This window comes from Narcine bancroftii, chromosome 2 (assembly GCF_036971445.1).
Source record: "Narcine bancroftii isolate sNarBan1 chromosome 2, sNarBan1.hap1, whole genome shotgun sequence".
Lineage (NCBI taxonomy): Eukaryota > Metazoa > Chordata > Chondrichthyes > Torpediniformes > Narcinidae > Narcine > Narcine bancroftii.
In genome coordinates this window covers 193,087,557-193,100,805 of record NC_091470.1, presented here as the reverse complement: position 1 = coordinate 193,100,805, position 13,249 = coordinate 193,087,557, and the positions used below count along the sequence as shown (strand labels likewise).

The window sequence follows — 13,249 nt, the reverse complement described above, 5'->3', positions numbered from 1 at the left end:
TAGGGTGAGGCCCCCTCCCCACTCACCTCTCCCGCCGCTCCCCTGCCTGGTTCTGACTCTGCCTCTCACGCTCTTGCCAGATCTGCAGAGTGTCCGGTCTCCTCTTCCCCTCCCCATCACGGAGCAGCCCCCTGCCATCGGCACACAAACACAAGGTCGGATGCATACCCTCCCTCACCTTCATCCCCTTTGCAATCCCTTCCCTCCGAGACTCCATCTCCTCCAAGCCGAAATGCCCTATCCCCTTTTCTTCGTGTCCCCCTACATTCCCTTCCCCCTCCAAAAAATTCTCCACACCATTTCCCCACCTCAGAGACCTTCCACCCCACAGCAAGCCCCCTTCCACACTCCCCCAAACAGAGACTGATCTCTATCCACTCCCCCCACAGTCTCAACCTCTGGCTTGAGGGGCATCTCCTTAGAGGAAGCACAGGTTCAAAAGGTCTTGCACAGACCAGAGGCAGCAACATAGCGACAGGTGTTTGTAGCATGTTTGGAGGGGTGTGAAATGCCCGCCCTCCCAGACAGATGGGGCAGGGTCTGCTCCACGCGGGGTGGATTCTGAATGGAAGCGGGTTCCAAGACAAGAGATCCTTCACCTTCCAGGTGGCCACATTCACCCGAATACCTCCGCCTACCTTTGCGACCCCCTAACTCCTACCTCCAAATCCTGACCTCACCCATTTCAACTCCCCCCCCCCACCCCAAACACTTCCCAAATTCAGCCATGATGGCCCACCTCACCACCCCGACTTGCCCCTCGATGCCCCCAACTGGCCATCTGCTTCACACCCAACAGCCGCCACCTTGACACCTACCCCTTGTCAGGGCTGCTACTACTCCGCTCCCTTCTTTGATCCTGGAACAGAAGGAAAGACAGTACTGAGATGGGTGGGCATAGTGCAGCGGAGGGAGAGGAGGGGGGCGGAGGGAGAAACACCTTACCAGCCTCGATGTGAGCTGGAGATCATGTTGCTTTCTGTGGCATCATTCTATGCGCAGCCTCACCTGTGGTGGGTTGTGGTGATGCCGGGATCCTGGGGGCTCTGGAGCCGCCACCTCATTATCTTCATTCACACTGCTGTCGATGAAATCAATCTGCTCAAAGTCAGCCTCCCCTGTAACGACAAGGGGTCTCAGCACTAGAAGCTCATCCAATGAGGTAGGGTGAGAGACAGGTGGATGGGGATCCCATCTGAGGGAAGGGAAGGGGAGCCATCCCATGGGGGTAGTGGGACAGGGAGGGTTAGATGGATGGGGAACCCAGCCCAAGTGAGGGGATGGGGGAAAGGGACCTCAGCTGGGGGGGTGGGGGGGGTGGGAGAGGTGATGGGGGGGGGAATCCCCAGCCCAGGGTGGTAGGTGGAGGGGGTACACAAGCTCCAGGGATCAGGAAGGGTACAGGGAGGGAGAGAGGGGGGCTGGATGTCGATGCTGTGTGGTCAGATGAAACCCCAGTCTCTTGTGTCCAGTGGCCCAGGCCAGCTCACCTGTTCCTCCATTCTCTGTCCGTCTAGGTTGCTGGCTGTCCCGCAGTTGCCTCTGCTCCTGGGATAGCTCCATCATCCGCAGCGACAGGTCCGTGAACTCGTCTGCTGACTGTGGACAGACAGGGTTGTGCGAGAGGTGCTGGATTTCCCCACCTCCCACTCCCTCCCCTCCCAGGCATCACCAACACCACCCCCAGCCCATCCTTCCACAAAAATAAAAGCCTAAAGTCTATGGTTGAAGGAAAAACACAATGCTGGAGAAACTCTGCTGGTCAGTGCACTCTGTAGATAAAAATACATAACCAATGTTTCAGGCTTGAGCCCTTCATCAAGGACAGGATTCCTCTCATCCTTACCTATCACCCTACCAGCCTCCGCATCCAGCAAATCCTGAACTACAACACAATCCTCCCACCGGATACATCTTCCTCTCTCCTCCCATCTCTGCCTTCCATCGGACCGCTCCCTCCGTGACTTCCTCATCAGTGTGGCTGATCACATCTCTCCATCCGTCACGTTCTCTCACCCTCCAAATTGTAGTTGTTTCTTCCCCCTATCCTCCTTTGGTGAAGGCTCCATCTTTGAGCTGAGACCATCATCGATGTTGAAAAATATTGAAGTGGTTTCCCGTTGCCTTCTTCAGCTTCAGTGTCCATTCTGGACTGGTAACTCTGACCACTGATGGGCAGATTCATATGACCAGTAAAACAACGACCTGGACTACTTGTCCTCACACTCTGTTGCCTGCAAGGACTCCATCCCCTTCTCTCAATTTCTCCGTCTCTGCCGCATATGCTCCCACGATAAGGTCTTCCAGTCCAGAGCCTCTAAAATGTCTGCCTTCTTCCACAAAACGTGGCTTCCCCTCCACCACCATTAACTCGGCCCTCACCCTCATCTCCTCCATTCCCCGCTCATCTGCCCTAGCCCCCCCCAGAAACAATAAACAGAATCCCCCTCATCCTCACCTACCACCTCTCCAGCCTCCGCATCCAACACAATTATCCACCAGAATTTCCGGCCCTTACTACAGGACCCCACTACCAGACACATTTTTCCTTCTCCCCTCTCAGCCTTCCATCGAGACCATTCCCTCCTCACCCATCGCCCACTCGGAACCTTCCACCGTATTAATGCCTGCACCCACACCTCCTCCCTCACCACGGTCCAAGGTCCCAACAGACCTTTCAGGTGAAGCAATACTTCACCTGTACCTCCAAAGAACTCATTTACTGCATCCAGTGCACCCTCTGTGGCCTTCTCTACATCAGAGAGACCAGTCGCCGATTAGGAGTTCACTTCGCCCAGCACCTCCTCTCCGTCCGCAACATAACCATATAACCACTTACAGCACAGAACAGGCCAGTTCGGCCCTACTAGTCCATGCCGTAGCAAATCCCCACCCTCCTAGTCCCACTGACCAGCACCCGGTCCCATAGCTCTCTAGTCCCCCTCCTATCCATGTAACAATCCAGCCTTTCCTTAAATGTAACCAATGATCCCGCCTCGACTACGTCTGCCGGAAGCTCATTCCACATCCCCACCACCCTTTGCGTAAAGAAATTTCCCCTCATGTTCCCCTTATAATTTTCCCCCCTTCAATCTTAAACCATGTCCTCTAGTTTGAATCTCCCCCTTTCTTAATCGAAAAAGCCTATCCACATTTACTCTGTCTGTCCCTTTTAAAATCTTAAACACCTCTATCAAGTCCCCTCTCAATCTTCTACGCTCCAGAGAAAAAAGCCCCAGTCTGCACAACCTTTCCCTGTAACTCAGACCCTGAAATCCTGTCAACATTCTCGTGAACCTTCTCTGCACTCTCTATTTTGTTTATATCTTTCCTATAATTTGGTGACCAAAACTGTACACATTACTCCAAATTTGGCCTCACCAATGCCTTGTACAATTTCATCATAACCTCCCTACTCTTGAATTCAATACTCTGATTTATGAAGGCCAACATTCCAAATGCCTTCTTCACCACACCATCTACCTGAGTATCAGCCTTGAGGGTACTATTTACCATAACTCCTAAATCCCTTTGTTGCTCTGCACTGCTCAATTGTCTACCATTCAATGTATATGACCTATTTAAATTTGCCTTTCCAAATTGTAGCACCTCACATTTATCTGTATTAAATTCCATCAGCCATTTCTCAGCCCACACCTCCAGCCTTCCCAAATCACCTTTTAATCTACGGTAATCTACCTCACTGTCCACAACACCACCAATCTTTGTGTCATCCGCAAACTTGCTTATCCAATTCTCCACCCCTACATCCAGATCGTTAATATATATAACAAATAATAGTGGACCCAGCACCGAACCCTGAGGAACTCCATTTGTCACCGGCCTCCAAATGGACAAACAATTTTCTACCACTACTCTCTGACACCTCCCATCCAACCACTGCTAAATCCATTTCACTACCTCTTTATTTATACCTAATGCCTCCACCTTTTTTCCTAACCTCCTGTGGGGAACTTTGTCAAAAGCTTTACTAAAGTCTAAATAGACAACATCCACAGCTTTCCCTTCATCAACCTTTTTTGTAATCCCCCTCGAAAAACTCAATCAGGTTTGTCAAGCATGATCTACCCCTGACAAAACCATGCTGATTACTCCCTATCAATCCCTGTACCTCCAATATCCTGTCCCACTCAATACTCCCCAAATCCCTTCTTATTCCTTTGAAATTTGCTCTTTTCCAATCCAGAACCTCAACTTTAGGCCTCTCCTTGCTCTTCCCTAGAACTACCCTAAAACTAACAGAATTATGATCATATAAGTGACCTCCCCGTAGCCAACCATTTCAATTCTGAGTCATCCATGTCCTTTCACACTTCAAAGATGTTACAGCACCTCATTTTTCATCTGGGCACCCTCCAACCCCAGGGCATGAACATTGAGTTCCCTGTATTCCACTAATAAGCTTACCTTTCGCCCTCCCCCCTTTAACTAGTTATTCCAGTTCCTACTACCTTTCTCTCTCCACCTAGCCTAGACTCCTCCCCCCCCCACCACACCTATCATCTCCCACCCTCACCAACCCCCTCCCCCCTTTTGTTCGGATATCTCTCATGTTCCCTCACACTCAAGCCCGAAACGTTGGTGCCTTTGCTACATAAAGGCACTGTTTGACCTGCTGAGTTTCTCCAATATTTATGTGACCCTGATTGGGAGGCTACAACTCGCCCAAGGGTGACCTGTCTGCTATCAGACAGAAGGAGCATCTCATACCTAGTTTTACTGAGCAATTGTGCAGCACCAACACTCATCCCTTCCTATTAATCACCCCCCTTGGCACCTTCCCCCTGCAGCCGCAGAAGGTGCCCACTTGCATCCACACCTCCTCCATCACCAATGGTCGGGGCCCCCAACGGTCCTGCTGGGTGACGAAACACTTGTGTACCCGTGGGGGTTATCCGGTCGGTGCTCCCAAGGTGGCCTTCTCTGCATCAGAGAGACTGGAATATGGCTTTGCTGAGCACCTTCACTCCATCCAAATCAATGACCAAACCTTCACTCCATCCAATTCAAACCAGTGGTCAACCACTTCAATTCTGCACCGCTCTACTGTCTCGTGTACTGTCAAACCAAGACTACCCTTAAATTGGAAGAGCAACACCCAGTTTTCTGTCTGGGCACTTTCCAGCTGGATGGCAATAACATCGATTTCCCTGGTTTCTGCTAGCCTTCTCCCCATTCTTCCTCACTTTTCCTGTCTTCTTTCCTCCAGTTCTCCATTCACAGAGCCATCCCCTCTCCCCGTTTGCAGGTGTGCCCTCCCTGCCTTATCCACCCATTACCTCCTGCCTGTGGGCCTGAGTTCCTAACCACACCCCAACCTTCCCCCACTTTATTCCAGCTCCTGACTACCTTGCTGAAGGGTTCAAGTTCGAACCGTTGGTAATGCATCTTTTATCTTTTGCTGTTATACAGTCCGTAGTCAGGTGGGATACAACACCCCCCATCCAAATGAACCCCACCCTCGTCCTTTCACCGTGCCCCCAACCTGAGGTTGGTTCCAATGCACCCTGTCTGCTGATGGCCAGGATCCTCTCCCTTAAATTCCCCGCCTCCACCCACCAAGAGACTCACCTCATTCCCGGACCACCTCTTGCTGCCACTGTCCACACTGTTAAATCCAGAGTCCAAACCGTTGAGTCCGCGGCTGGGACAGGAATCACTGGAGAAGCTGGAGGGAGAAGAGCTGGCATCAAGGGTGGGCGCAACTCCTTCTAGAGGGGGAAAGGGGGGCAGAGGGGGAAATCAGCGAGGGCTCCTACTTCCCCTCACTGTCCACTGACCACGGTTGGACAAAGGGGGGGAATCAACTAGGGGTCTTGCTCCTCCATTACTGCTTAGAGACCAGAGTTAGATTGGGTGGGGGTTGTGTTTTGCTTTCCGAGTGCACATTTCAGCTTTCCCTGTGAACACATGAAAGTAACTGGCCCACAACCTCCAACTCCTCCCTCCCTGATAACATGCATGGAGACTTTTCCTTGTCCTCTACCATTGTCATTTTGTTCCTGGCCTTGGCCTTCCATGTTTTTATAAACCATCCTTCTCTCCCTCCCTCCCCCTCCAGGATCCCAAAGGATCTCGTGACTTAACATGCTTGTCAAATGCTGGCAACTTTGCCACACCTTCTGGGTTCAAGAGGAAGCACAGAAGTGTCTGTCCATCAGATTGTCAGCAGAGACCAATACTCACCAGGAGCTGAAACCCTGAGGGTGGATAACTTGATGAAAGTCTGTGAGGTCTGGCACGGCTCGACATGCTTCAATGTTCAAATATTTAAATATATGGATCTTCCCTTTTGTGCAGACCTGAAAAAATTAAAGCAGAATGCTACACACACACCCCTCATCACACACTTCTGGAGTCAGCCAAAGAGTGAAGCTCCCTCCACACCGTCCCATCACACACTCCTGAGGTCAGCCACAGAGTGAAGTTCCACCCGCACTGTCCCATCACACACTCCCGAGGTCAGCCAAAGAGTGAAGCTCCCTCCACACCGTCCCATCACACACTCCCGAGGTCAGCCAAAGAGTGAAGCTCCCTCCACACCATCCCATCACATACTCCCGAGGTCAGCCACAGAGTGAAGCTCCCTCCACACTGTTCCATCACACACTGCCGGGGAGAGACACAGAGTGAAGCTCCCTCCGCACCGTCCCATCACACACTCCCGGGGTCAGTCACAGAATGAAGCTCCTTCCACACTGCCCCATCACACACTCCCGGGTCATACACATACTCCCATTCAGACACAGAGTAAAGCTCCCTTTACACTGTCCCATCGTAAACTCCCAGCGCCAGTCCCAGAGTGGGTCTCCATCTACATCCTCCTATCACACTCCTGGCTTGGGACTGGAATTGAGGGCTGTGTTTACCTGTGCAGGTGGGGACTGTAATGGGTTATTATCTAGCAAGATGTTCTGCAGATGGCGAAGGTGTCTGTAACATACAGGAATGCGAGTGATTTTGTTGCAGGAGAAATCAAGTCGAACGAGGGGCAGCTCAGAGATTTCTGGATGTGGAGAGAGAGAGAGAGAAAATGTTACATAGGGCCCTGCCTCCAGGATGGTGATGCAAGGATCTACAACCAGCCCTAGCCTCAGGCAACAGGTCTTGCTGTCAGTGGGTGGGCACTGCAGATGGCCTTACCAGCAATGATGGAGGTAGTGATTAACACAGCAAAGGTCAGCGCAGCGAGGGTTCGTGCACCACAAAATTGCTGGTCCTGAACTTTCCGAGGAAGGAAGGCGGGTTCTCAGGCTGGTCACTTGATTGAGGGGAGAGGTGGAGGAGAGTTGGAGGGGGAGGGAAATTTCCTTCCGTGCCCCTAGGCTGGTGAGCCTTAGCGTTGCTGCACACGTCTCTACACACTCCTCCACCAAGGGCATTTGGACCAATTCTGCATGAGGTGCTGCAGATTGATCAACGAATGCCAATGGACTGCCAGGGACCCCTGGAGGCCAAGGCATGGGTTGTCAGATCCCCTCACAATACAGAGCTTTGGGCATGGCTGGTTCAGTCAATCCCCGCCAAGGGGCGGTGCTCAAGGATATGACACTCACTGGCGTGGACATTAGGGAAGCTAGCGATGGTATCGCTGCCGGGACCAGCGAACATCTTCATCCACTGTCGGAACAGGACTGGAAAACTGCTACGCCCGCCTATACGCTTACCCCTCTGGGAGACAGTCAAGCTGGTTCCGGCGCACGTTCAACTCCCGCAGTGACTCCAGGTTTCCAATCTGCGGAGGGAGACGCTGGATCTCGTTGCAGCTGACGTCCTGAGGCAACAGAGGCACAAACAACACCATTCCTTCCCTTTCCTCTATCACTGTCACACCTATCAGCTCCTCACCCCCCTTCCCTACCTCCTCACCGCCCCCCACCTGTATCCACCCACCATCTGCAGGCCTGTACTTCTCCCCCCGCCCCCCCCCCCCACCCCATTCCCCCACCCCATTCCCACACACCCGTCCGGTCTTCTTCACTCATGAGGCAGGGTCCAGAAACTGAAACACGACTACTGACCACTCTCCATTGGTGCAGCATCACTCAGCACCTTGGAGGACAGTTCAGGTTCACCAGCAGATGCCCTGGTTTACAGTGTTTTGCACTGTCTGTCCGCACAGGATCACAAGGGGAGGGGCTTGCACGGAGTTGGGAGGCGAGAGAACCAAGGGCATTAAGAGAGCATTGAGGAGGTGGTGGGGACGCAACAGTGGGCGTGAAAGGGGCAGGTCTGTGGAAAATTGGGGGAGTGGAGGGCCAGGGGAGAGGGAACCATGGATGGGGGGAGGCAAGAGCAGGGGAGGGTGCCAGGAAGATGGGGTGTGGGGTTTTGGAGAGAACCGAGTGTCACAGAGTGAGAACCAGGGGGTCGCAGTGGGAGACCCGAGCGAAGAGCTCCAGAGGAGGAAGGGGCCACTCGAGAGGATACACCCTGTCTAGGTGAAAACGTCTGCAAGTTGAACTTACCAGCTCGCGGAGCTGTGGGAAGCAGCCGATATCTTTGGGTAGCGCGGTGAGCTTGTTGTTACTGACAATGAGCACTTTGAGAGGCAGGCAGCACAGGTAGGCAGGCAAGGCACACAAATGGCTTCGGCTGGGGAGGGGGAACACAGGCTGCAGTCAAGTGGACCAACCCGCCACTCCCCAGAACCACAACCCATCTCCCCCCCACAGAACTTGACCAAGGTACTGCACCCTCACTCTTCCACTCAGGAGCAGGGACCCTGGGTGATTCTTCCCCTTCCCCCCCCACCCCCCCCACCATTCTCTCTAACCCCAGGGTTACTGGGCAATGACAGGCAGCAGTAACCCTGGCTGATTTCCCCCCACCCCAACCCTGGGGTCACTGGGCAGTGACAGGGAGCAGGATCCCTGCCTGATTAACCAGCCCCCCCCCCCCCCCCCCCCTCCAAACACCAGGGTCATTGAGCAGTGTCAGGGAGCAGGAATCAATAATCAAGTTCATTATCGTTGATTGTACATACACAACCCATTGAAACAATGCCTCTCCATGCACTAAAATGCACATTAAATGGTAAATGGAGATCACAATCATCAAAATAAATACATACAAATACAGGTCATCCTCAACTTACTATGGGGTCACGTTCCAGGACACCAATCAGAAGTCTAAAAAATTGTGAGTTGACAAAAGGCAGTAGGATCAGAGTGGGGACAGACACGGGGCTGTCATGAGAAAGTAGGGCAGTAGGATGAGTGTGGGGACAGACACGGGGCTGTCGTGAGAGAGTGGGGCAGTGGGATCAGTGTGGGAACTGACACAGGGCTGTCGTGAGAGAGCAAGGCAGTAGGATGAGTGTGGGGACAGACACGGGGCTGTCTTGAGAGAGCAAGGCAGTAGGATGAGTGTGGGGACCGACACGGGGCTGCTGTGAGAGAGTGAGGCAGTGGGATCAGTGTGGGTACTGACAAAGGGCTGTCGGGAGAGAGTAGGGCAATGGGATCAGTGTGGGGGACCGTCACGGGGCTGTCGTGAGAGCAGGGCAGTGGGATCAGTGTGGGAACCAACACGGCGCTGTCAGGAGAGAGTAGGGCAATGGGATCAGTGTGGGGACAGTCACGGAGCTGTCATGAAAGAGCAGGGCAGTAGTGTGGGGAGTGACACGGGGCTGTCGTGAGAACAGGGCAGTGGGATCAGTGTGGGAACCAACACGGGGCTGTCGGGAGAGAGTAGGGCAATGGGATCAGTGTGGGGACAGTCACGGAGCTGTCATGAAAGAGCAGGGCAGTAGTGTGGGGAGTGACACGGGGCTGTCGTGAGAACAGGGCAATGGGATCAGTGTGGGGACAGTCACGGAGCTGTCATGAGAGTAGTCTGGGGAGTGACACGGGGTTTTTGTGAGAAAGCAGGGCACTGGGATCAGTGTGGAGAGTGATTCAGCTCCGTCAGGAGATACTGATCATCATAGCCTAGCCAAAATTCAAGGTACAATACAGATTCAAACCATCATATCTTCGAAAAATTATGTCTGAGAAGCACCTGTCGAATCCAGTTCATTACTTCACCACGAATCCCTCACATCTGAACCTTCCTGATTAACCTCCTACGTGGGGCCTTGTCAAAGGCCTTACTAAAGTCCACACAAACATCCACAGCCTTTCTTTAGTCAACTCTCTGGTAACCTCCTCGAAGAACTCTATGGTTAAACATGATCTACCACATGCAACATCATGTGGACGATCCCAAATCAGTTTCTGGCAATCCAAATAATTGTATATCTGACCTCTTCCAATAATTGAAGAAGGGGTGCGGGGTGACGGAGTTGAGGTCAGGGGGAGAGCAGGGCTTGAGGTCAGGGGGAGAGCAGGGCTTGAGGTCAGGGGGAGAGCAGGGCTTGAGGTCAGGGGGGAGAGCAGGGCTTGAGGTCAGGGGGAGAGCAGGGCTTGAGGTCAGGGGGAGAGCAGGGCTTGAGGTCAGGGGGAGAGCAGGGCTTGAGGTCAGGGGGAGAGCAGGGCTTGAGGTCAGGGGGAGAGCAGGGCTTGAGGTCAGGGGGAGAGCAGGGCTTGAGGTCAGGGGGAGAGCAGGGCTTGAGGTCAGGGGGAGAGCAGGGCTTGAGGTCAGGGGGAGAGCAGGGCTTGAGGTCAGGGGGAGAGCAGGGCTTGAGGTCAGGGGGAGAGCAGGGCTTGAGGTCAGGGGGGAGAGCAGGGCTTGAGGTCAGGGGGAGAGCAGGGCTTGAGGTCAGGGGGAGAGCAGGGCTTGAGGTCAGGGGGAGAGCAGGGCTTGAGGTCAGGGGGAGAGCAGGGCTTGAGGTCAGGGGGGAGAGCAGGGCTTGAGGTCAGGGGGAGAGCAGGGCTTGAGGTCAGGGGGAGAGCAGGGCTTGAGGTCAGGGGGAGAGCAGGGGCTTGAGGTCAGGGGGAGAGCAGGGCTTGAGGTCAGGGGGAGAGCAGGGCTTGAGGTCAGGGGGAGAGAGCAGGGCTTGAGGTCAGGGGGAGAGCAGGGCTTGAGGTCAGGGGGAGAGCAGGGCTTGAGGTCAGGGGGAGAGCAGGGCTTGAGGTCAGGGGGAGAGCAGGGCTTGAGGTCAGGGGGAGAGCAGGGCTTGAGGTCAGGGGGAGAGCAGGCTTGAGGTCAGGGGGAGAGCAGGGCTTGAGGTCAGGGGGAGAGCAGGGCTTGAGGTCAGGGGGAGAGCAGGGCTTGAGGTCAGGGGGAGAGCAGGGCTTGAGGTCAGGGGGAGAGCAGGGCTTGAGGTCAGGGGGAGAGCAGGGCTTGAGGTCAGGGGGAGAGCAGGGCTTGAGGTCAGGGGGAGAGCAGGGCTTGAGGTCAGGGGGAGAGCAGGGCTTGAGGTCAGGGGGAGAGCAGGGCTTGAGGTCAGGGGGAGAGCAGGGCTTGAGGTCAGGGGGAGAGCAGGGCTTGAGGTCAGGGGGAGAGCAGGGCTTGAGGTCAGGGGGAGAGCAGGGCTTGAGGTCAGGGGGAGAGCAGGGCTTGAGGTCAGGGGGAGAGCAGGGCTTGAGGTCAGGGGGAGAGCAGGGCTTGAGGTCAGGGGGAGAGCAGGGCTTGAGGTCAGGGGGAGAGCAGGGCTTGAGGTCAGGGGGAGAGCAGGGCTTGAGGTCAGGGGGGAGAGCAGGGCTTGAGGTCAGGGGGAGAGCAGGGCTTGAGGTCAGGGGGAGAGCAGGGCTTGAGGTCAGGGGGAGAGCAGGGCTTGAGGTCAGGGGGAGAGCAGGGCTTGAGGTCAGGGGGAGAGCAGGGCTTGAGGTCAGGGGGAGAGCAGGGCTTGAGGTCAGGGGGGAGAGCAGGGCTTGAGGTCAGGGGGAGAGCAGGGCTTGAGGTCAGGGGGAGAGCAGGGCTTGAGGTCAGGGGGAGAGCAGGGCTTGAGGTCAGGGGGAGAGCAGGGCTTGAGGTCAGGGGGAGAGCAGGGCTTGAGGTCAGGGGGAGAGCAGGGCTTGAGGTCAGGGGGAGAGCAGGGCTTGAGGTCAGGGGGAGAGCAGGGCTTGAGGTCAGGGGGGAGAGCAGGGCTTGAGGTCAGGGGGAGAGCAGGGCTTGAGGTCAGGGGGAGAGCAGGGCTTGAGGTCAGGGGGAGAGCAGGGCTTGAGGTCAGGGGGAGAGCAGGGCTTGAGGTCAGGGGGAGAGCAGGGCTTGAGGTCAGGGGGAGAGCAGGGCTTGAGGTCAGGGGGAGAGCAGGGCTTGAGGTCAGGGGGAGAGCAGGGCTTGAGGTCAGGGGGAGAGCAGGGCTTGAGGTCAGGGGGAGAGCAGGGCTTGAGGTCAGGGGGAGAGCAGGGCTTGAGGTCAGGGGGAGAGCAGGGCTTGAGGTCAGGGGGAGAGCAGGGCTTGAGGTCAGGGGGAGAGCAGGGCTTGAGGTCAGGGGGAGAGCAGGGCTTGAGGTCAGGGGGAGAGCAGGGCTTGAGGTCAGGGGGAGAGCAGGGCTTGAGGTCAGGGGGAGAGCAGGGCTTGAGGTCAGGGGGAGAGCAGGGCTTGAGGTCAGGGGGAGAGCAGGGCTTGAGGTCAGGGGGAGAGCAGGGCTTGAGGTCAGGGGGGAGAGCAGGGCTTGAGGTCAGGGGGAGAGCAGGGCTTGAGGTCAGGGGGAGAGCAGGGCTTGAGGTCAGGGGGAGAGCAGGGCTTGAGGTCAGGGGGAGAGCAGGGCTTGAGGTCAGGGGGAGAGCAGGGCTTGAGGTCAGGGGGAGAGCAGGGCTTGAGGTCAGGGGGAGAGCAGGGCTTGAGGTCAGGGGGAGAGCAGGGCTTGAGGTCAGGGGGAGAGCAGGGCTTGAGGTCAGGGGGAGAGCAGGGCTTGAGGTCAGGGGGAGAGCAGGGCTTGAGGTCAGGGGGAGAGCAGGGCTTGAGGTCAGGGGGAGAGCAGGGCTTGAGGTCAGGGGGAGAGCAGGGCTTGAGGTCAGGGGGAGAGCAGGGCTTGAGGTCAGGGGGAGAGCAGGGCTTGAGGTCAGGGGGAGAGCAGGGCTTGAGGTCAGGGGGAGAGCAGGGCTTGAGGTCAGGGGGAGAGCAGGGCTTGAGGTCAGGGGGGAGAGCAGGGCTTGAGGTCAGGGGGAGAGCAGGGCTTGAGGTCAGGGGGAGAGCAGGGCTTGAGGTCAGGGGGAGAGCAGGGCTTGAGGTCAGGGGGAGAGCAGGGCTTGAGGTCAGGGGGAGAGCAGGGCTTGAGGTCAGGGGGAGAGCAGGGCTTGAGGTCAGGGGGAGAGCAGGGCTTGAGGTCAGGGGGAGAGCAGGGCTTGAGGTCAGGGGGAGAGCAGGGCTTGAGGTCAGGGGGAGAGCAGGGCTTGAG

General features: G+C 55.9%; 1 protein-coding gene across 1 annotated transcript in view; it reads right to left on the bottom strand.

Annotated features, from left to right (window-relative positions):
- Positions 1-22: 22 nt before the first annotated feature.
- Positions 23-13,249, bottom strand: part of LOC138753043 (DISP complex protein LRCH3-like) — a 32,573-nt gene continuing 19,346 nt past the window's right edge. Inside the window, exons 3-11 of the mRNA XM_069915635.1 lie at positions 8,490-8,616; positions 7,691-7,795; positions 6,891-7,028; positions 6,208-6,323; positions 5,593-5,689; positions 1,491-1,599; positions 1,009-1,118; positions 819-859; positions 23-131 (exon numbers count right to left, since the gene is read on the bottom strand). Of these exons, the coding sequence (XP_069771736.1) occupies positions 23-131; positions 819-859; positions 1,009-1,118; positions 1,491-1,599; positions 5,593-5,689; positions 6,208-6,323; positions 6,891-7,028; positions 7,691-7,795; positions 8,490-8,616 (952 nt within the window). The remainder of the gene's footprint in view (positions 132-818; positions 860-1,008; positions 1,119-1,490; positions 1,600-5,592; positions 5,690-6,207; positions 6,324-6,890; positions 7,029-7,690; positions 7,796-8,489; positions 8,617-13,249) is intronic.